At 39.3% G+C, this 16,671-nt stretch overlaps 2 protein-coding genes across 2 annotated transcripts; both read right to left on the bottom strand.

Moving 5' to 3' along the window:
• Positions 1–3,409: 3,409 nt before the first annotated feature.
• Positions 3,410–9,621, bottom strand: LOC139388500 (chordin-like protein 2). The gene is made up of 11 exons (XM_071135197.1): positions 9,427–9,621; positions 8,723–8,835; positions 8,395–8,488; positions 8,003–8,148; positions 7,246–7,339; positions 7,090–7,151; positions 6,679–6,847; positions 6,267–6,455; positions 5,983–6,165; positions 5,771–5,863; positions 3,410–5,395 (listed from the first exon to the last, which is right to left on the bottom strand). Exons 1-11 carry the CDS (start codon positions 9,500–9,502, stop codon positions 5,262–5,264), a joined length of 1,353 nt encoding a protein of 450 aa, XP_070991298.1. The 5' UTR covers positions 9,503–9,621; the 3' UTR covers positions 3,410–5,261.
• Positions 9,622–10,855: 1,234 nt separating this feature from the next.
• Positions 10,856–16,478, bottom strand: LOC139387857 (sperm associated antigen 7). The gene is made up of 7 exons (XM_071134155.1): positions 16,372–16,478; positions 13,717–13,784; positions 13,419–13,507; positions 13,195–13,279; positions 12,925–13,014; positions 12,407–12,563; positions 10,856–12,295 (listed from the first exon to the last, which is right to left on the bottom strand). Exons 1-7 carry the CDS (start codon positions 16,454–16,456, stop codon positions 12,174–12,176), a joined length of 696 nt encoding a protein of 231 aa, XP_070990256.1. The 5' UTR covers positions 16,457–16,478; the 3' UTR covers positions 10,856–12,173.
• Between the last annotated feature and the right edge of the window lie 193 nt (positions 16,479–16,671).

Below are 16,671 nucleotides of genomic sequence, written 5' to 3'. Positions count from 1 at the left end.
ACAGTAATGACAGGCTATCTCAATGTGTGTAGAACAGTAATGACAGGCTATCTCAATGTGTGTAGAACAGTAATGACAGGCTATCTCAATGTGTGTAGAACAGTAATGACATGCTATCTCAATGTGTGTAGAACAGTAATGACATGCTATCTCAATGTGTATAGAACAGTAATGACATGCTATCTCAATGTGTATAGAACAGTAATGACATGCTATCTCAATGTGTGTAGAACAGTAATGACATGCTATCTCAATGTGTATAGAACAGTAATGACATGCTATCTCAATGTGTGTAGAACAGTAATGACATGCTATCTCAATGTGTGTAGAACAGTAATGACAGGCTATCTCAATGTGTGTAGAACAGTAATGACATGCTATCTCAATGTGTATAGAACAGTAATGACATGCTATCTCAATGTGTGTAGAACAGTAATGACAGGCTATCTCAATGTGTGTAGAACAGTAATGACAGGCTATCTCAATGTGTGTAGAACAGTAATGACAGGCTATCTCAATGTGTGTAGAACAGTAATGACAGGCTATCTCAATGTGTATAGAACAGTAATGACATGCTATCTCAATGTGTGTAGAACAGTAATGACATGCTATCTCAATGTGTGTAGAACAGTAATGACATGCTATCTCAATGTGTATAGAACAGTAATGACATGCTATCTCAATGTGTGTAGAACAGTAATGACATGCTATCTCAATGTGTATAGAACAGTAATGACAGGCTATCTCAATGTGTGTAGAACAGTAATGACAGGCTATCTCAATGTGTGTAGAACAGTAATGACAGGCTATCTCAATGTGTGTAGAACAGTAATGACAGGCTATCTCAATGTGTGTAGAACAGTAATGACAGGCTATCTCAATGTGTGTAGAACAGTAATGACAGGCTATCTCAATGTGTGTAGAACAGTAATGACAGGCTATCTCAATGTGTATAGAACAGTAATGACAGGCTATCTCAATGTGTGTAGAACAGTAATGACAGGCTATCTCAATGTGTATAGAACAGTAATGACATGCTATCTCAATGTGTGTAGAACAGTAATGACATGCTATCTCAATGTGTGTAGAACAGTAATGACAGGCTATCTCAATGTGTATAGAACAGTAATGACAGGCTATCTCAATGTGTGTAGAACAGTAATGACAGGCTATCTCAATGTGTATAGAACAGTAATGACATGCTATCTCAATGTGTGTAGAACAGTAATGACAGGCTATCTCAATGTGTGTAGAACAGTAATGACAGGCTATCTCAATGTGTGTAGAACAGTAATGACAGGCTATCTCAATGTGTGTAGAACAGTAATGACAGGCTATCTCAATGTGTGTAGAACAGTAATGACAGGCTATCTCAATGTGTGTAGAACAGTAATGACAGGCTATCTCAATGTGTATAGAACAGTAATGACATGCTATCTCAATGTGTGTAGAACAGTAATGACATGCTATCTCAATGTGTATAGAACAGTAATGACATGCTATCTCAATGTGTATAGAACAGTAATGACATGCTATCTCAATGTGTGTAGAACAGTAATGACATGCTATCTCAATGTGTATAGAACAGTAATGACATGCTATCTCAATGTGTGTAGAACAGTAATGACATGCTATCTCAATGTGTGTAGAACAGTAATGACAGGCTATCTCAATGTGTGTAGAACAGTAATGACATGCTATCTCAATGTGTATAGAACAGTAATGACATGCTATCTCAATGTGTGTAGAACAGTAATGACAGGCTATCTCAATGTGTGTAGAACAGTAATGACAGGCTATCTCAATGTGTGTAGAACAGTAATGACAGGCTATCTCAATGTGTGTAGAACAGTAATGACAGGCTATCTCAATGTGTATAGAACAGTAATGACATGCTATCTCAATGTGTGTAGAACAGTAATGACATGCTATCTCAATGTGTGTAGAACAGTAATGACATGCTATCTCAATGTGTATAGAACAGTAATGACATGCTATCTCAATGTGTGTAGAACAGTAATGACATGCTATCTCAATGTGTATAGAACAGTAATGACAGGCTATCTCAATGTGTGTAGAACAGTAATGACAGGCTATCTCAATGTGTGTAGAACAGTAATGACAGGCTATCTCAATGTGTGTAGAACAGTAATGACATGCTATCTCAATGTGTATAGAACAGTAATGACAGGCTATCTCAATGTGTATAGAACAGTAATGACAGGCTATCTCAATGTGTGTAGAACAGTAATGACAGGCTATCTCAATGTGTGTAGAACAGTAATGACAGGCTATCTCAATGTGTGTAGAACAGTAATGACATGCTATCTCAATGTGTATAGAACAGTAATGACATGCTATCTCAATGTGTGTAGAACAGTAATGACAGGCTATGTCAATGTGTATAGAACAGTAATGACAGGCTATCTCAATGTGTGTAGAACAGTAATGACATGCTATCTCAATGTGTATAGAACAGTAATGACATGCTATCTCAATGTGTGTAGAACAGTAATGACAGGCTATCTCAATGTGTGTAGAACAGTAATGACATGCTATCTCAATGTGTGTAGAACAGTAATGACAGGCTATCTCAATGTGTGTAGAACAGTAATGACAGGCTATCTCAATGTGTATAGAACAGTAATGACAGGCTATCTCAATGTGTGTAGAACAGTAATGACATGCTATCTCAATGTGTGTAGAACAGTAATGACATGCTATCTCAATGTGTGTAGAACAGTAATGACATGCTATCTCAATGTGTGTAGAACAGTAATGACAGGCTATCTCAATGTGTGTAGAACAGTAATGACATGCTATCTCAATGTGTGTAGAACAGTAATGACATGCTATCTCAATGTGTGTAGAACAGTAATGACAGGCTATCTCAATGTGTGTAGAACAGTAATGACAGGCTATCTCAATGTGTGTAGAACAGTAATGACAGGCTATCTCAATGTGTGTAGAACAGTAATGACAGGCTATCTCAATGTGTGTAGAACAGTAATGACAGGCTATCTCAATGTGTGTAGAACAGTAATGACAGGCTATCTCAATGTGTGTAGAACAGTAATGACAGGCTATCTCAATGTGTGTAGAACAGTGATGACATGCTATCTCAATGTGTATAGAACAGTAATGACAGGCTATCTCAATGTGTGTAGAACAGTAATGACATGCTATCTCAATGTGTGTAGAACAGTAATGACAGGCTATCTCAATGTGTGTAGAACAGTAATGACATGCTATCTCAATGTGTGTAGAACAGTAATGACAGGCTATCTCAATGTGTGTAGAACAGTAATGACATGCTATCTCAATGTGTGTAGAACAGTAATGACAGGCTATCTCAATAACGTTTCATAATAGTTCTTTGATATAATAGAAGAACACTCCAATAATATCCTACATTTTTAAAGACCAAGGATTTATTTTTCTTGGGTTTGGTGTATTATACATACGGCAAATCATCTAATTGTGTCTAACTATTTGACAAGCATGTTACTGTTGTGCTCTATCCCAGTGTGTTCCAAACCTGGTCCTTGGGCCCCCCCTGGGTGTACGTTTAGTTTTTTGCCCTAGCACTACATAGCTGATTCAAATCATCAAAGCTTGATGATGAGTTTGTTATTTGAATCAACTGTGTAGCGCTAAGGCAAAAAACGAAATGTGTACCTGAGGGGCAACACTGAGTTTGGGAAACCATGCTCTATACCTTTTTTTAAAGACTGGGTCCTCCATCAACAGTATTCTTATTTTTCAATATTATTCCTCCCTGAGCCCTCTCTTCTTCTTCAGTTCTCTGTATTGGAAAATGTTGGTGTCCTTCCAACTCATGACCTACATTTATATCAAATTAACAGAGCTCTATTGTTGTGCTCATCCTGTTAGGCCATTACAACCCTTGAGAAAACAAACTATAGCAATGGAGCACAAATCCAAATTACAGGCACAATTTATAAAGGAGAAATTCCCCTGGTCCGACTGGGTTCACTGGAGGGTAGTCCAAGGAATAACAACAGCCTGATTTGTGCAGGAATTCTTGCCTCAGGTAGAGCTCAACTATATCATATTTTTGGTTGGCTCCAACTTTTAGCCTTGTCAATCACGTGCAAGAATGCCTTGCCACTTTGCAAAGGGAAAAAAGATGCATCAAGTACTGAAATCACACATAATCCTTTGGAAACTTAGTCTGTAGAAAACTGGCCAAACATAATGATAAACACCTCAGAGAACATAATAGAAAGTAATTCCAGCAAACCAATGTAGCCACTCTTATGAAAGAACAGATACAACTGCTGTTGCAGGCCAATACCGATGCCCAGATATCAAACCCACGTTTTCTGAGGAAAGCCCTATATGTATACTGCCCTACCAGCAAAAAGGCAGTAACTGCTCACAGCGTGGAACTGAGAAAAATTGTTTTTATTTACCTTGGTTTCACAGTAACTTTATGCAGTAACTGCTAACATGACCCCCATTTTCTCCAAAACACAATACAATAGAGGCAGGATACAAGTCCACATGTTTAGGCATGTATTTAATTTAGAAAAATGACATTAACTAATTTTCAACCAAATGAGCAGTTACTGCCTTTTTGCTTGGTAGGGCAGTATAGCCCAATGAACTGAAGCCATGGCGTCTCAGGCAAGGACCTTCCAGTACACACTCAAATGTCTACAGAATGTACAAACAAACATGTTAAACAAACCAATGTTGTACGCTCTGCCTCAAAATGACATCTGTTAGCATATTTGTATTTACAATAAATATGTTAATGAATATTTCTCGGTACATTCTGAAAAGGCATACAATTTCAAACAGCAGTATTTAGCAGAACAGTAAAGTGATTGTAAATATGGTCTACTCTATAAAGGTGTTATTGCCAGATGGCTGTCTAATTTGCCCAGTGTATTTTTCTATTATATACATGTACACCTGTATTTTTTAGATAATACTGTTTTTACTGTATTCCAGTATGCCAGAAAACAAAAATTAGATACAACTGTAATTCATTTAAAGTATTTTTTCCATTTTGGTTTCTTCTACTACCAAATGCTACCAACAATGTTGACAATTCTGCTGACTAATTGTTACTGCGAATATGGAACATCACATTGTAATGAGTTATGATAACATTTAAAAATAAACAAAAGCTTGTTATTCTATAACCAATAAGCAGTGCTATGTTTCATGTTTAATGAAATGCATATGAATGCTGTGCATTTTCCATTGATGTCAAAGTCAGGGGATGAGAGTTAAGAAGAGCACAGGCTTTCTAGCTGGTCTGGATACAAGAACTTCACTACCTCCCTGATACCATCCTCACAGGTCCTGGTCTTGGGAAATTCCTTCTGGTTGTCTTCTTCCTCCTTGAATCTTTTCCAAGTCTCTGTGTAAAAAGAACAAAGAATTGACATGTTGCCATCCAACAGCAGACAAAAAGCGTACAAATCCATAACTTTTTTTCCCTCAGCAGGAAACAAGATGGTCACTGACAAGAGGAAGCAGACATTTTTTAATCAGTTGAAATGAAATGAAATTTCCTTTGGTCTACAATATGTCTGGTTGGTCTATGACCTTATGTCTAGAAATGGATTGAGCTGTATTGCCTAACAATTCAGATTGTAAAAACAATGGAAAAGCTTTACTTAAAAGAAACTAAAGTATTACAAGATTTATACCTAGATAACTTTTAAATTACTTTAAAATAAAGGTATGCATACAAAAACAACAAAAAACACACAAAAAACATGGATAAACTCACCTTCATCCAATGTCGCCAGTAAAGTGTAGTTATCTGGATTATCTAGAAGATCTTTCTTCAGAACTTCCCCAGTTTCCATTAATTGTAAAACTTCTGGGAAAAGTGAAAATACATATTGGGTGACATTCTAAATAGTTAGGTAATCCACAGCTGTAGCTTTGTTATTAACACTGCCATGCTAGTGCCCTCTAATACGTCCCCCCTCCTATTACCTCCTACTGTCTTCCATACTTGCACTTCAACTTCAGCAGTCCCTTGTCTTTCAATAGCAATTATCCTAACTGTGTCCTCTGTGTGAACCTTTGACGATGGCTTAACTTTGTACACCAAGAGGTTGTTATTGTCATGTCCAAGATTCATGTAACAGTCAGTCCTGTTGCTCTCAGCATTATGTTCTAGGGGCAGAAATCAGAGAGATTAAAAATGTATATTGTTCAAAACCTATGGTTAAAATCATTTTCGGAAGTGCATTGTAAATACTGCTGAGCTATAGTACCTGGACAAATCTTGCAGCATTTCCCCACGGTTTTAATGGGATGTTGGCATGGATACTGGCTGGGACATGAGAGGCGTTTGCAGTCCTGTATGCCATCCTTACAGGTGCACAAAATGCACTCCAGGACCTTCCCCAGGACTGGGTGCCACACATCACCATGAGAGTAGGTGTTGCCGCTGTACTGACATGCTGAGAGAAATAGGAACAACATATATGCTCTAGTACTACATATTATTACAATCACAGAGCTGTAAGAGTTAGAATACATTGACTGCTCAATGACCAGGTAAGTGACTCCCTATTGTAGGCCATGAAAATAGTACTACTATTAATAGGATAATAATAATAAGAAGAAGATGAATAGCATTAATTAATATTATTAATTATTGTAGGGCTATCATTTAACTCTCACCCTTCTGGTGCTTTTTCTGCAGCAGGAAATTCACAGTGGTCTCTGCAGCACCTTTGAAGTGGAGCTTGGGCAGGCTCAGGCCTCTGGGAGTACCCCTGACTGTGGAAGGAGTAGAGCGGACAGACCGCCCTCGGAACTGCTCTCCAGCACACTGGTCCACTGAATGCCTCTTGTGTATTCACAGAGACAAATAGACACAGTTATTATGGGGTTATTTTGGATGTATGTGCAGCTCCGATGCCAGTGAGTTGGAACCCCACCCCACTCCAGGTAAACTTGATTTACATGCCCCACAAATGAAGATTCAATATTAGTTGTTGTCTTCTCTGCAAATGTGTGGTGTTTTGGATGTTATGGTTGGACAAATCTACAAGACTAAACCCATCAAGGAATTAACAGAAAGCCACCTACAACGCCTCGGTTCAGCTGTTGGCCTACATCCTCCACTGATGAGTACCCATTAATGCCACCATCTAATCAAAGACAAATGAAGAGGATATACATTGACTTTGATAACAATAGAAAGTAGGGTGAAAATCTGCTGTGGTAAGAAACAAATGTGATCACCTTTGCACACCAGACAGCAGGTATCTGGGAATGAGACTGGTGAGGAGCAGGTCAGCGGCTGGCAACTTTTCAGAGCACAGAAAATATTTCCATTCTAAAATCAAATGTGGAACAAAGCCAAAGGTGAAGGAAGAACAGAAGTGATTGTAGACATTGCCAGCCCTAGCTTTTTGGGGGCCCTAAGCTAAATGTTGTTTCGGGGCCCCCAACTCGCGAGCAAAACATTTTAGTGGCTTCCCTCTTGACGGCAGAGAGATCATCAGCCAATTTCCTGCAATTCAGTGCAATGCCAAAGGGTGGGGATACATTTTTGCCGTTTTAAAGCTAATTTCTTGCAGTTCTACACACTTTTCCATGTTAATATGATATCTGAGTGAGAGTGACTAACAAAACCAATGGATAAAAATGTGGGCACATACCCTTTCTTGCCCGGTCGATAATTCAACCATGATTACTACAAGTTTAGATAGTTGGCTAGACTAACATACCAATCTGAAAATGTTTTGCTGACATGGGCTAATTGAGTGATTGTCAGTGACTGATATAACAAGAAAAAAACTGCTGATGCACAACCAAATTTCAAAATTGCCCCTTGTGTATTCTACTATTCTAACTCTCAACAATAAGTTGAGACCAAACTGAGTTTCTAAAAAAAATAAAAAAGAGTCGCTTACTGCCAGTATTATGGCTGACACACGAGGAAAAACTTCCAGTTACGTTCTCAGAGTGAGAACGAGGAAGAGAGAGTGTGACTTACTGAACATGTGCACATGACACACTGGTTGGTTTGTCGAGATGGGAAGAGGTCATGGTTGGCAAAGGTCTCCCCTGGTTGGTAGAAAGTTCCATTATACCTGCAGGACTTCACTGGGGCTCTCAAGCCTGCTGGAATCCTAGGCTCATCTGAGCAGATAATGAATGGTAAGCACAAGATGAATAAGTGAATGCCAAAGCAGGATGTTTTTGTTTTACACACCTCTAGCCTTTTTTCCCTCAAGGATAGAACTAGTGTATGCAATTGAAGTCCTGTGACTAGACATGGCATAAAAGCACACAGGTACTACTTGACCAAATGGTGTCATAGAAATGATTAAATAACTTTATTGTACTGCCTGTGTGTGCTTATTGTATGAGAATGCTTGATCCTACCTGTACAGCGAGGGCAGCACTGCTGAGAGTCAGTCACTGGGTTGTCACACCGCAGAGTAGGACACTTAATTGTGTTACATTTCACATGGCCTGTCTATGAGGGAAACGTTACATGGTTTAGGGGCATACCTTGAAATCCCACCCACCAGAACCCTTTAAAGCAACTGCCAATAGGATGTGTAGCCTAAATCCTATTTGCACACAGTAGCCTACAATCCAATACTCAGATTTGGACAGTTTGATACAGTAGAATATAGGGCAGTGTTGGGCTTCTTTTGGTACACTTGTACATGGTTTCATATTAGGCTACAGATGTGACAAAACTGACCTCAGTGCAGGAACACCGCATACAAAACATGAAACCAAAGGGTTCCAGATAAGGATGCCAGCTGTCTCCAGGACTGTATGTTTTCTCTTTGAAAGAACAGAACACTGCAGACACTGGGTGAAAAAAATGGAAAGTAAAGATGGAAGGTAAGATGGAAAGTTATTTTAGCAGTAGAAGCACTTTAATATGAAACAAAGCAGGAATTTTCATAAACAGAAAACGAAAGAGACTAATCTAATAAAAAATTATCTTCCATGGCTCACAAACCTGTCAGAGTAATAACTGTTAATATCTTCTGGCAAAAAAAACACGCGGATTAAATCAGTATACTGTCATAATTGATGTTATGTGGTTATATAATTAATGTTGTGGTTATATAATTAATACATTTCAACCGGAATTAGCACAATTGAATACTAAATACAGTTTAATACTAAATACAGTTTAATACTACACTGACCTTATAGACAGGCTAGAAATACACGCTGTATAAACTTGCCAAATATTTTTTTCTAAAGTTGGTTGGAACAATGATGAAATCCAGAAAAGGAAAAAAATAACATAAACCCATGTTTAATCGCCAGTTGTGAGTAGTTGTAGTGTATACCTATAGTAAAACTCTTCGTTTGATTTGAGCTACAGGCGCATTTCATCAATTGTGGATAACGGTTTAACTTTAGATTTGCAGAGAAAGTCTGTCCTACCTTTTCTTGCTCTTATAACATCCGAAGCACAACCAACGAACAAACAGATGCTAATTAATAAGAATATATGCTTCATGTTGGGGGATAAATCCTTGTCAATATGAAATGAAATAGCAGCAACTGCGACAGCAAACCCCAGGACAGTGTGAAACTCCCCATAAAATCACGAATTTATTCTTGGTTTTCATCGAAGGCGCCTCCTACAGGAAGAATACGCCAATTTATAAACTGGGTGAAGTGAATGATGTGATGTCAAAGAAAATGGAATGAATAAGTCTAAGTTTGTTGGTTGTCAAGTAGGCCTAAAGTAGGAATAAAGCATATAGATATTGTCAAATAACTTATAGGAGGCAGAACATATTAGTGTCTCTCAAATGCACACCCTAACATAAACAGTATAACACCCTGCTAGATATGTCAGTGTCTAGCAAATTCACTCTGGCTATCTACTCCGATTTCAGAGCACTCTCGTCTGTGTGCCAGAGCGCAGAATAACTGATTAATTTGAATATAGCCGGTGTCAGTAAACGTCGGCAAAAAAACAATTAAATTGTCAACTGCAGTTAGTCACCAACGCTCTGGACAACATAACACCCTAACCAACTCTGCTAGGGCGAGTGAAATGGTCAGAATGAGATTCTCTAATTTGTGTCTGGAAGTAGAGCAAACTAGCCAATGTTAGCTTGGGTGCTTGACTGCCGTTGTGAGGTCAGAACGCTCGATCAACCCTACTCCTCGGCTAGAACACTCAATTTACGAACACCCAGAGCACACTCTGGCACTCCAGATTGAACACACCCGCTAATGAAAGTGGGATGGGAGCCTGTGATGTCATACTAAAAATGGGATGGGAGCCTATGATGTCATAATTTAAATGACATGACCTCCTTGAGGTCAAAAGCCTGCCACTAATTTGTCAAAGATTCTAAGGCAGGTAAGACCTTTCAATACGGAGAACCACATTCCTACTGGAGCACAATGGTTAGGACCCGTGCGCAAGTGGCGCTGCTTGCTCAACGCAACGACCAGCATCTGGGTCGTCGTGGAGGGCCACAAAGTCCGAGGCCCCGTCATGACAGACCTCAGAGAGAGAGGCCTCGGAGTCGACGCCCCCGATGTCAAGTGGGTCCGATGGTTGAGAAATGGAGATGGCCACGAAAACGATTAAGCTTGCTTCCACAGTCAAGATCATTTGCAGATGTGAGACGAGGACTGAAAGGCCGACGCGTGGTACTTCGTGTTGGAGAATTGCCCAATTAGAAATGAAAGTGCAGATTGAGGCCTCAAAGCATTAAAACATTTGTAAAGATACTTTTAGGCCTACTGTTTTTGTTCGCTAGACATCTAGCTACCCTCCTAAAAATGGTGAAAGGGGCTACAAGTGCTACCAACACACTGCAATGTTATGGGACACAACATAAAAGGCCTATTAAATCAACATTTCTCCCAATTTATTAAAACATACAGGAAACAAAGGGATTAAAATGGTTACAGCTAGATGCCATCATGCCAACATCTTTACACACTGAGCAAGTGAAAGAGCGCATAGAATAAAACATTGACAACACAGCATTGTCCACATAGCATAGGACACTTATTTCAATCCTCATTTAAAAATGTGACTGATTCAGTTTGACCAGACTACACAACGGAGCAGAGCTGTATTACATTTGCTGAAGGTAACAATGATTTATAGACAGTGAGATTCAAACAGTGCTTTGCGTCTCTAAATGAGACACTTCCCCATGAATATGACCCCAGAAATGTAATCATCATCAACTTGATGTTTGCTAGTATATCTACCATGTAGGCCTACAAACTGCAGTGGTTTCATTCTCAAATTAAATCTTCAGCCTCCATTCAATTTTCATTTGTGGGATCGAAACACTATATGGGCCTGAGAACAAAGACTTAGGGCTCTATTCAAGCCGTACTGCAGAAGTTCAGTGTTACCCTCTGGGCACAGCCGTCAATTCAACATCTATTCCACATTGGTTCAACGTAATTTCATTGAAATGACGTGGAAAAGACATTGGTTCAACCAGTGTGTGTCCAAGTGGGTACAGCGTGACTGACATTTAGCGGAGACTGCATTCACAGTAAACGCTGCATATGTCAGCTCAATCTGAAATGACCTTTCTATCAGGTAATCTGTAACGCTTCAGCGATGAGACTGAATAGAGCCCATAATGTAGCTAAAAACAAACAGAATAAAAACATATCCTGTAACTCCTAACTGCCACAATATGTCACAATAGGAATTATTTTCCTCGTAAAGGTGAAAACAGACAAATGCTAAACTACAGGCAACCTACTGTTGCCCCTCATGGTTGTGCTACTCTCCTCTTTGCGTTCACTGAGAAAAAGGATGACTTTGTGTGGGAGAAATTACAGGACTTTGGGGTAGACAGAAAGAAAGCCAATAGACAAAATGCCCTTAATCAGACTTCCACACGACCAATTTGGTTGGAACATAAAAACAGTCAACCCGAGTCAAGGACAGAGGAGAAACATAATTCAAGAACCTTCCTTTCATACCCACAAGTTTCACCTACTGTATATGTCCTGGGAAACATGTAGGATCTTTCAATGTAGTAGGCCTCCTGTAGGTTAATACAGATTTGAGGTACTCCCTCTGTGCCCCTCATACGTTTTCTCACTTTTACACTCAAGACTAACTGCTGTTTTCTCTCTTTTACACACACACACACACACACAAACACACACACACACACGCAAAAGCCCTCTCAAGAGGTGGAGGTGCTCCCTGCCCCGGTGTCTTCATCTCCAGTCTTCTGACGTTTCTTGGCCCGAATCTCATTCATGGCCTGCTCTATGGAGCGGGTGTCCCTTTTGTTGGCCACAGGTACTGAGGGAGGAGAGACAAATACATTTTGTTAGGCAAAGTACACAGCACACACCATGAGGAGATGTGATTCACCGAGGATGAGAAATCAATCCTGAGCCTCTTCACACTGACCCATGCCATATGCCTGGTTGGCCTCTAGCGTATGTGCTGCATCCTTAGCAGAAGAGGTGCCGATCAGATGGCTGTACTTGTCACGGTAATTGGAGCTGGGAGACGCTGCCCTCTTCTGTGTCTTACCGGTGGTCTCCTCTTCTAACGCAGCCTGCTCCTGAAGAGCAGTGGACAGGTTTAATTATCAAACACTTTCTTTGAGCAATAGCTCTGAACCCAACCTATACTCCGTAGATATTATGCTGAGTGAACAAAACCCAGCAACATATTATAGAGCAAAGGGTTACCTGCAACATGTCAAGAACTACAGCTAGAGTGATTAGATCTATTAAGGTGCAGAAAGTGTGAACCATCAGTACTTGCAATGTTATAACAAGTTTACATGACTTGAAATCGGATTTCACTGTGTAAATGAACATATTCTGCCAAATGATATACAGTTATGGACATGTTTACTAGAGTATGTGTTTCTATTCAGTTTTGTTCCTCGGTGAGTGTGACTGAGTCTCCAGTCGTACTTTAAGTCTGCGGCGGTATTCAGCTTTTTGGGGGTCCCACTCCTCTCCTTTCCGATAAGCCTCCAGCTCGTCGTCTGATGGAGCAAACTCCTGCCACAGTCATTTTGAATACATAAATTCAGTTACGAATCAGGAAGAATAACACATATACAACACATAATAAAATGCCACCACTATGCACTAAAATAATAGTGCAACTCATGGGAAGGGCATGTAAATCTGGTGATATTTGTGAACGCAGCCATAAAGAACATCCAAAAGAGGTCTGACCTTCTTAAAAATCATGACGTATCTGCTTTCCTCATCCTCTCCGAAAGAAAACGATGCCAGACCAGCAACTTCTGCTACATCATGCCTTTAACAAGCCAGGATGTCAGTAAAAGTTTACATGCAAACTGTTAAATATTATGTTTGTAGTCCCCTCATAAAATAAACTTATTACATAATGCTCTCTATTTATAGATTCAATGATATATTTATAATTTTTCACTTACAATATGCTCCTTTCAATCTTTCCCATGGGATTGTACTTCCTCTTCTGTTGCTTAGTGTCTTGAATGAATTCTGACACCTCTTTCTCCATCTGAAAAAGAGATGAAGGCAGTATAAACTAGATTGTTCTTTACCCACCAAAGATCAGTCAACGAAGAATTGGAAACAATTCTTGGATTTGTTTCTTGGGATTTGGGTTGTCCAAGTTACTGACTGGACATTCAGCTGGATGAGCAGAAAATGACCCCACAAAGGAGATGGAGGATTATATTCTGTCTGACTGCAGGCAGAGCCTCTCACCCGTTTCCTGAACTCGGCTTTCTTTTTCTTCTCATCCTCCTGCATCTTCTTCATTCTTGCTGCCTGTTCTGTTGAGGGATAGAAAACAAGGTTATATTATTCAATTGTTTTCATACTGAAAATATAGGCCTATTAATTCCCATGAGATGTTATAACAGATTGTCTGAATAGCATCTATTTCCTATACCATACTTTAATTACCTGGACATCACTTTAATTATGTTGGTAAACTCTGGATTTAGTGTCATCTGAGCAAATGAATCCAAAGAGCAACAAGATCCTATGCTATAGCTGCTTAAGTGTAATTCACATCATTTTTGGATGAGGGACTACTGACATAGCACATGTGACTTGCATAACAGGTGTTCAGTATGATGTTCATTATTACCAAATAATGCACCCACTGGGCACACTACGTCATTTCAATGTGGATAATATTTGGTTGAGACGTTGTTCAATAAGATAACCTATAAGTTAGTTGAATTTCTAATGTGTTATCTAAAAGCACAACCAAATTCCAATGGAAAAACAATGTCTGTTTTTTGTTTAGTTTTCACCCAAATGCCAATTACAGCACTTTCACCCATTTAAAAGTTAAATAAATGTAACAGTGCCTTGCAAAAGTATTCATCCCCCTTGGCATTTTTCCTATTTTGTTGCATTACAACCTGTAATTTAAATGATTTCTTTATTTATTTGGATTTCATGTAATGGACATACAAAATTATCCAAATTGGTGAAGTGGAAAAAAAAAACATGGTGACATTTTTTTCAACCCCCCCCCCAAAAAAAACAGAAAAGTGTGTGCATATGTATTCACCCCTTTGCTATGAAGCCCACCTTCAGAAGTAACATAATTAGTTAAATAAAGTCCACCTGTGTGCAATCTAAGTGTCACATGATCTCAGATATATATATATATATATATCACTACACACACACACAAACCTGTTCTGAAAGGCCCATAAGCCTGCAACACCACTAAGCAAGGGGCACCACCAAGCGGCACCATGAAGACCAAGGAGCTCTCCAAACAGGTCAGGGACAAAGTTGTGGAGAAGTACAGATCAGGGTTGAGTTATAAAAAATATATATCTGAAACTTAGAACATCCCACGGAGCGCCATTAAATCCATTATTTTAAAATTGGAAAGAATATGGCACCACAACAAACCTACCAAGATAGGGCCGCCCACCAAAACACACAGACCAGGCAAGGAGGGTATTAATCAGAGAGGCAACAAAGAGACCAAAGACAACCCTGAAGGAGCTGCAAAGCTCCACAGCAGAGGTTGGAGTATCTGTTCATAGGACCACTTTAAGCCGTACACTCCACAGAGCTGGGCTTTACGGAAAAAAAGCCATTGCTTAAAGATAAAAAAAACAAGCTAACACATTTGGTGCTCTCCAAAGGGTGTGTGGGAGACTCCCCAAACATATGAAAGAAGGTACTCTGGTCAGATGAGACTAAAATTGAGCGTTTTCCTTGATGGACAAAAAGCTATGTCTGGTGCAAACCCAACACCTCTCATCACCCCGAGAACAACATCCCCACAGTGAAGCACAGCATGCTGTGGGGATGTTTTTCCATCGGCAGGGACAGGGAAACTGGTCAGAATTGAAGGAATGATGGATGGCGCTAAATACAGGGAAATTCTTGAGGGAAACCTGTTTCAGTCTTCCAGAGATTTGAGACTCATACCCAAGAAGATTCAAGGCTGTAATCGCTGCCAAACGTGCTTCAACAAAGTACTGCGTAAAGGGTCTTATGTATGTGTGATATTTAATTTTATTTATTTGTAATACATTTTTAAAACTGTTTAAAACCAGTTTTTGCTTTTTCATTATGGGGAATTGTGTGGGTTGAGGAGGGGGACAAAAATACATTTTAGATTAAAGCTGTAACTTAGCAAAATGTTGAAAAAGTCAAGGGGTCTGAATACATTTTCCGTATGCACTGTAGGCCTAAAAAACATAGTTGGTGATTGACAAAGTAAGGTCCCATTTCATTTGCTCTCTTAAACCTACTCTTTGGAATGACTTCGATAGTGCATGGGTAATAGTCAGTGTCAAACATAGCTGGGCTTGGTTAAAACCCTAGAAGGGAGCCCAAAGGGCAGATAGATAGTTCTCCAGTAGGAGGTGCTGCCCTGACTATTTTGTTTTCTGATAGCAGATGTTGAAAGTCTTATTTTAATAGGCATACATTCAACATTTTATACAAGGTTTGTCTGTTTTAATATTTGGTAACCATGCGGACATAATCATGTAGTTTAAGTTTATGATTTTTTTCAAATCAAATGTATTTTTTTACGTAGATTCAACGTCACAACACGTTGTCGAATTACATTGAAACAACATTGATTCAACCAGTTTGTGCTGCTTTGCGTGTGCAAACAAAAATGAATGATGGCTCATTTGGCCAATGAGAGGACTGACTTTGACCAATAGGATGCATTTTATACAAAAACGTAATTCACTACAAGGGCAAATACTCGTTCGTGACTGGATACTTTTCTGTACAGACGATAGGGAGGTTGAGAACTCCACGGAAGGGATCCTGTAAACAGCTACATTTACGAAATACTCTTATCTTTACAATCGAATAACACAAACGAATTGGGGATAAATAACTGTAGATAAATACTGAATATACCTCGGGCCTTTCGTCGGCTCTCCTTGTCGCCGACTGTGGGAGGTTTTTCCATCGAACTCAGAATTGAGCCCAGGAGGTCCGCCATTTTGGACTGAATGATCACTACCGGAAGCATGATGTTTAAAATCATTCGTGGGGAGGGAATACGCATGCGCATATCAACAAAAAATATTAGAATAACAGGGTATTTATTATAGCCTTCTATTGACAAATGGTGGGTTATATTAGTGAATGTACTGAAATAATATATATTTTTTGTTTCTTGAGTTTAATTACGGTGCCTTTTTTGTTGTTGTCTTA

Source organism: Oncorhynchus clarkii, chromosome 29 (assembly GCF_045791955.1).
Source record: "Oncorhynchus clarkii lewisi isolate Uvic-CL-2024 chromosome 29, UVic_Ocla_1.0, whole genome shotgun sequence".
NCBI classification, from domain to species: Eukaryota; Metazoa; Chordata; class Actinopteri; order Salmoniformes; family Salmonidae; genus Oncorhynchus; species Oncorhynchus clarkii.
Note: the sequence above shows the minus strand (reverse complement) of the source record. Positions and strands in the feature narration are given on the sequence as shown.

What these genes read in the sequence shown, in the direction of transcription:
- LOC139388500 (XM_071135197.1), bottom strand. Translation starts at nt 9,502, where the DNA reads ATGAAGCATATATTCTTATTAATTAGCATCTGTTTGTTCGTTGGTTGT. An exon ending in CTGCTGTCTGGTGTGCAAAG is followed by an intron (nt 7,152 to 7,245) that starts GTGATCACATTT and finishes GTCTTTGATTAG; the next exon opens with ATGGTGGCATTAATGGGTAC. An exon ending in AACAGCTGAACCGAGGCGTT is followed by an intron (nt 6,848 to 7,089) that starts GTAGGTGGCTTT and finishes TGAATACACAAG; the next exon opens with AGGCATTCAGTGGACCAGTG.
- LOC139387857 (XM_071134155.1), bottom strand. Translation starts at nt 16,456, where the DNA reads ATGGCGGACCTCCTGGGCTCAATTCTGAGTTCGATGGAAAAACCTCCC. An exon ending in ACGTCATGATTTTTAAGAAG is followed by an intron (nt 13,015 to 13,194) that starts GTCAGACCTCTT and finishes TGACTGTGGCAG; the next exon opens with GAGTTTGCTCCATCAGACGA. An exon ending in CAACCAGGCATATGGCATGG is followed by an intron (nt 12,296 to 12,406) that starts GTCAGTGTGAAG and finishes CTCCTCCCTCAG; the next exon opens with TACCTGTGGCCAACAAAAGG.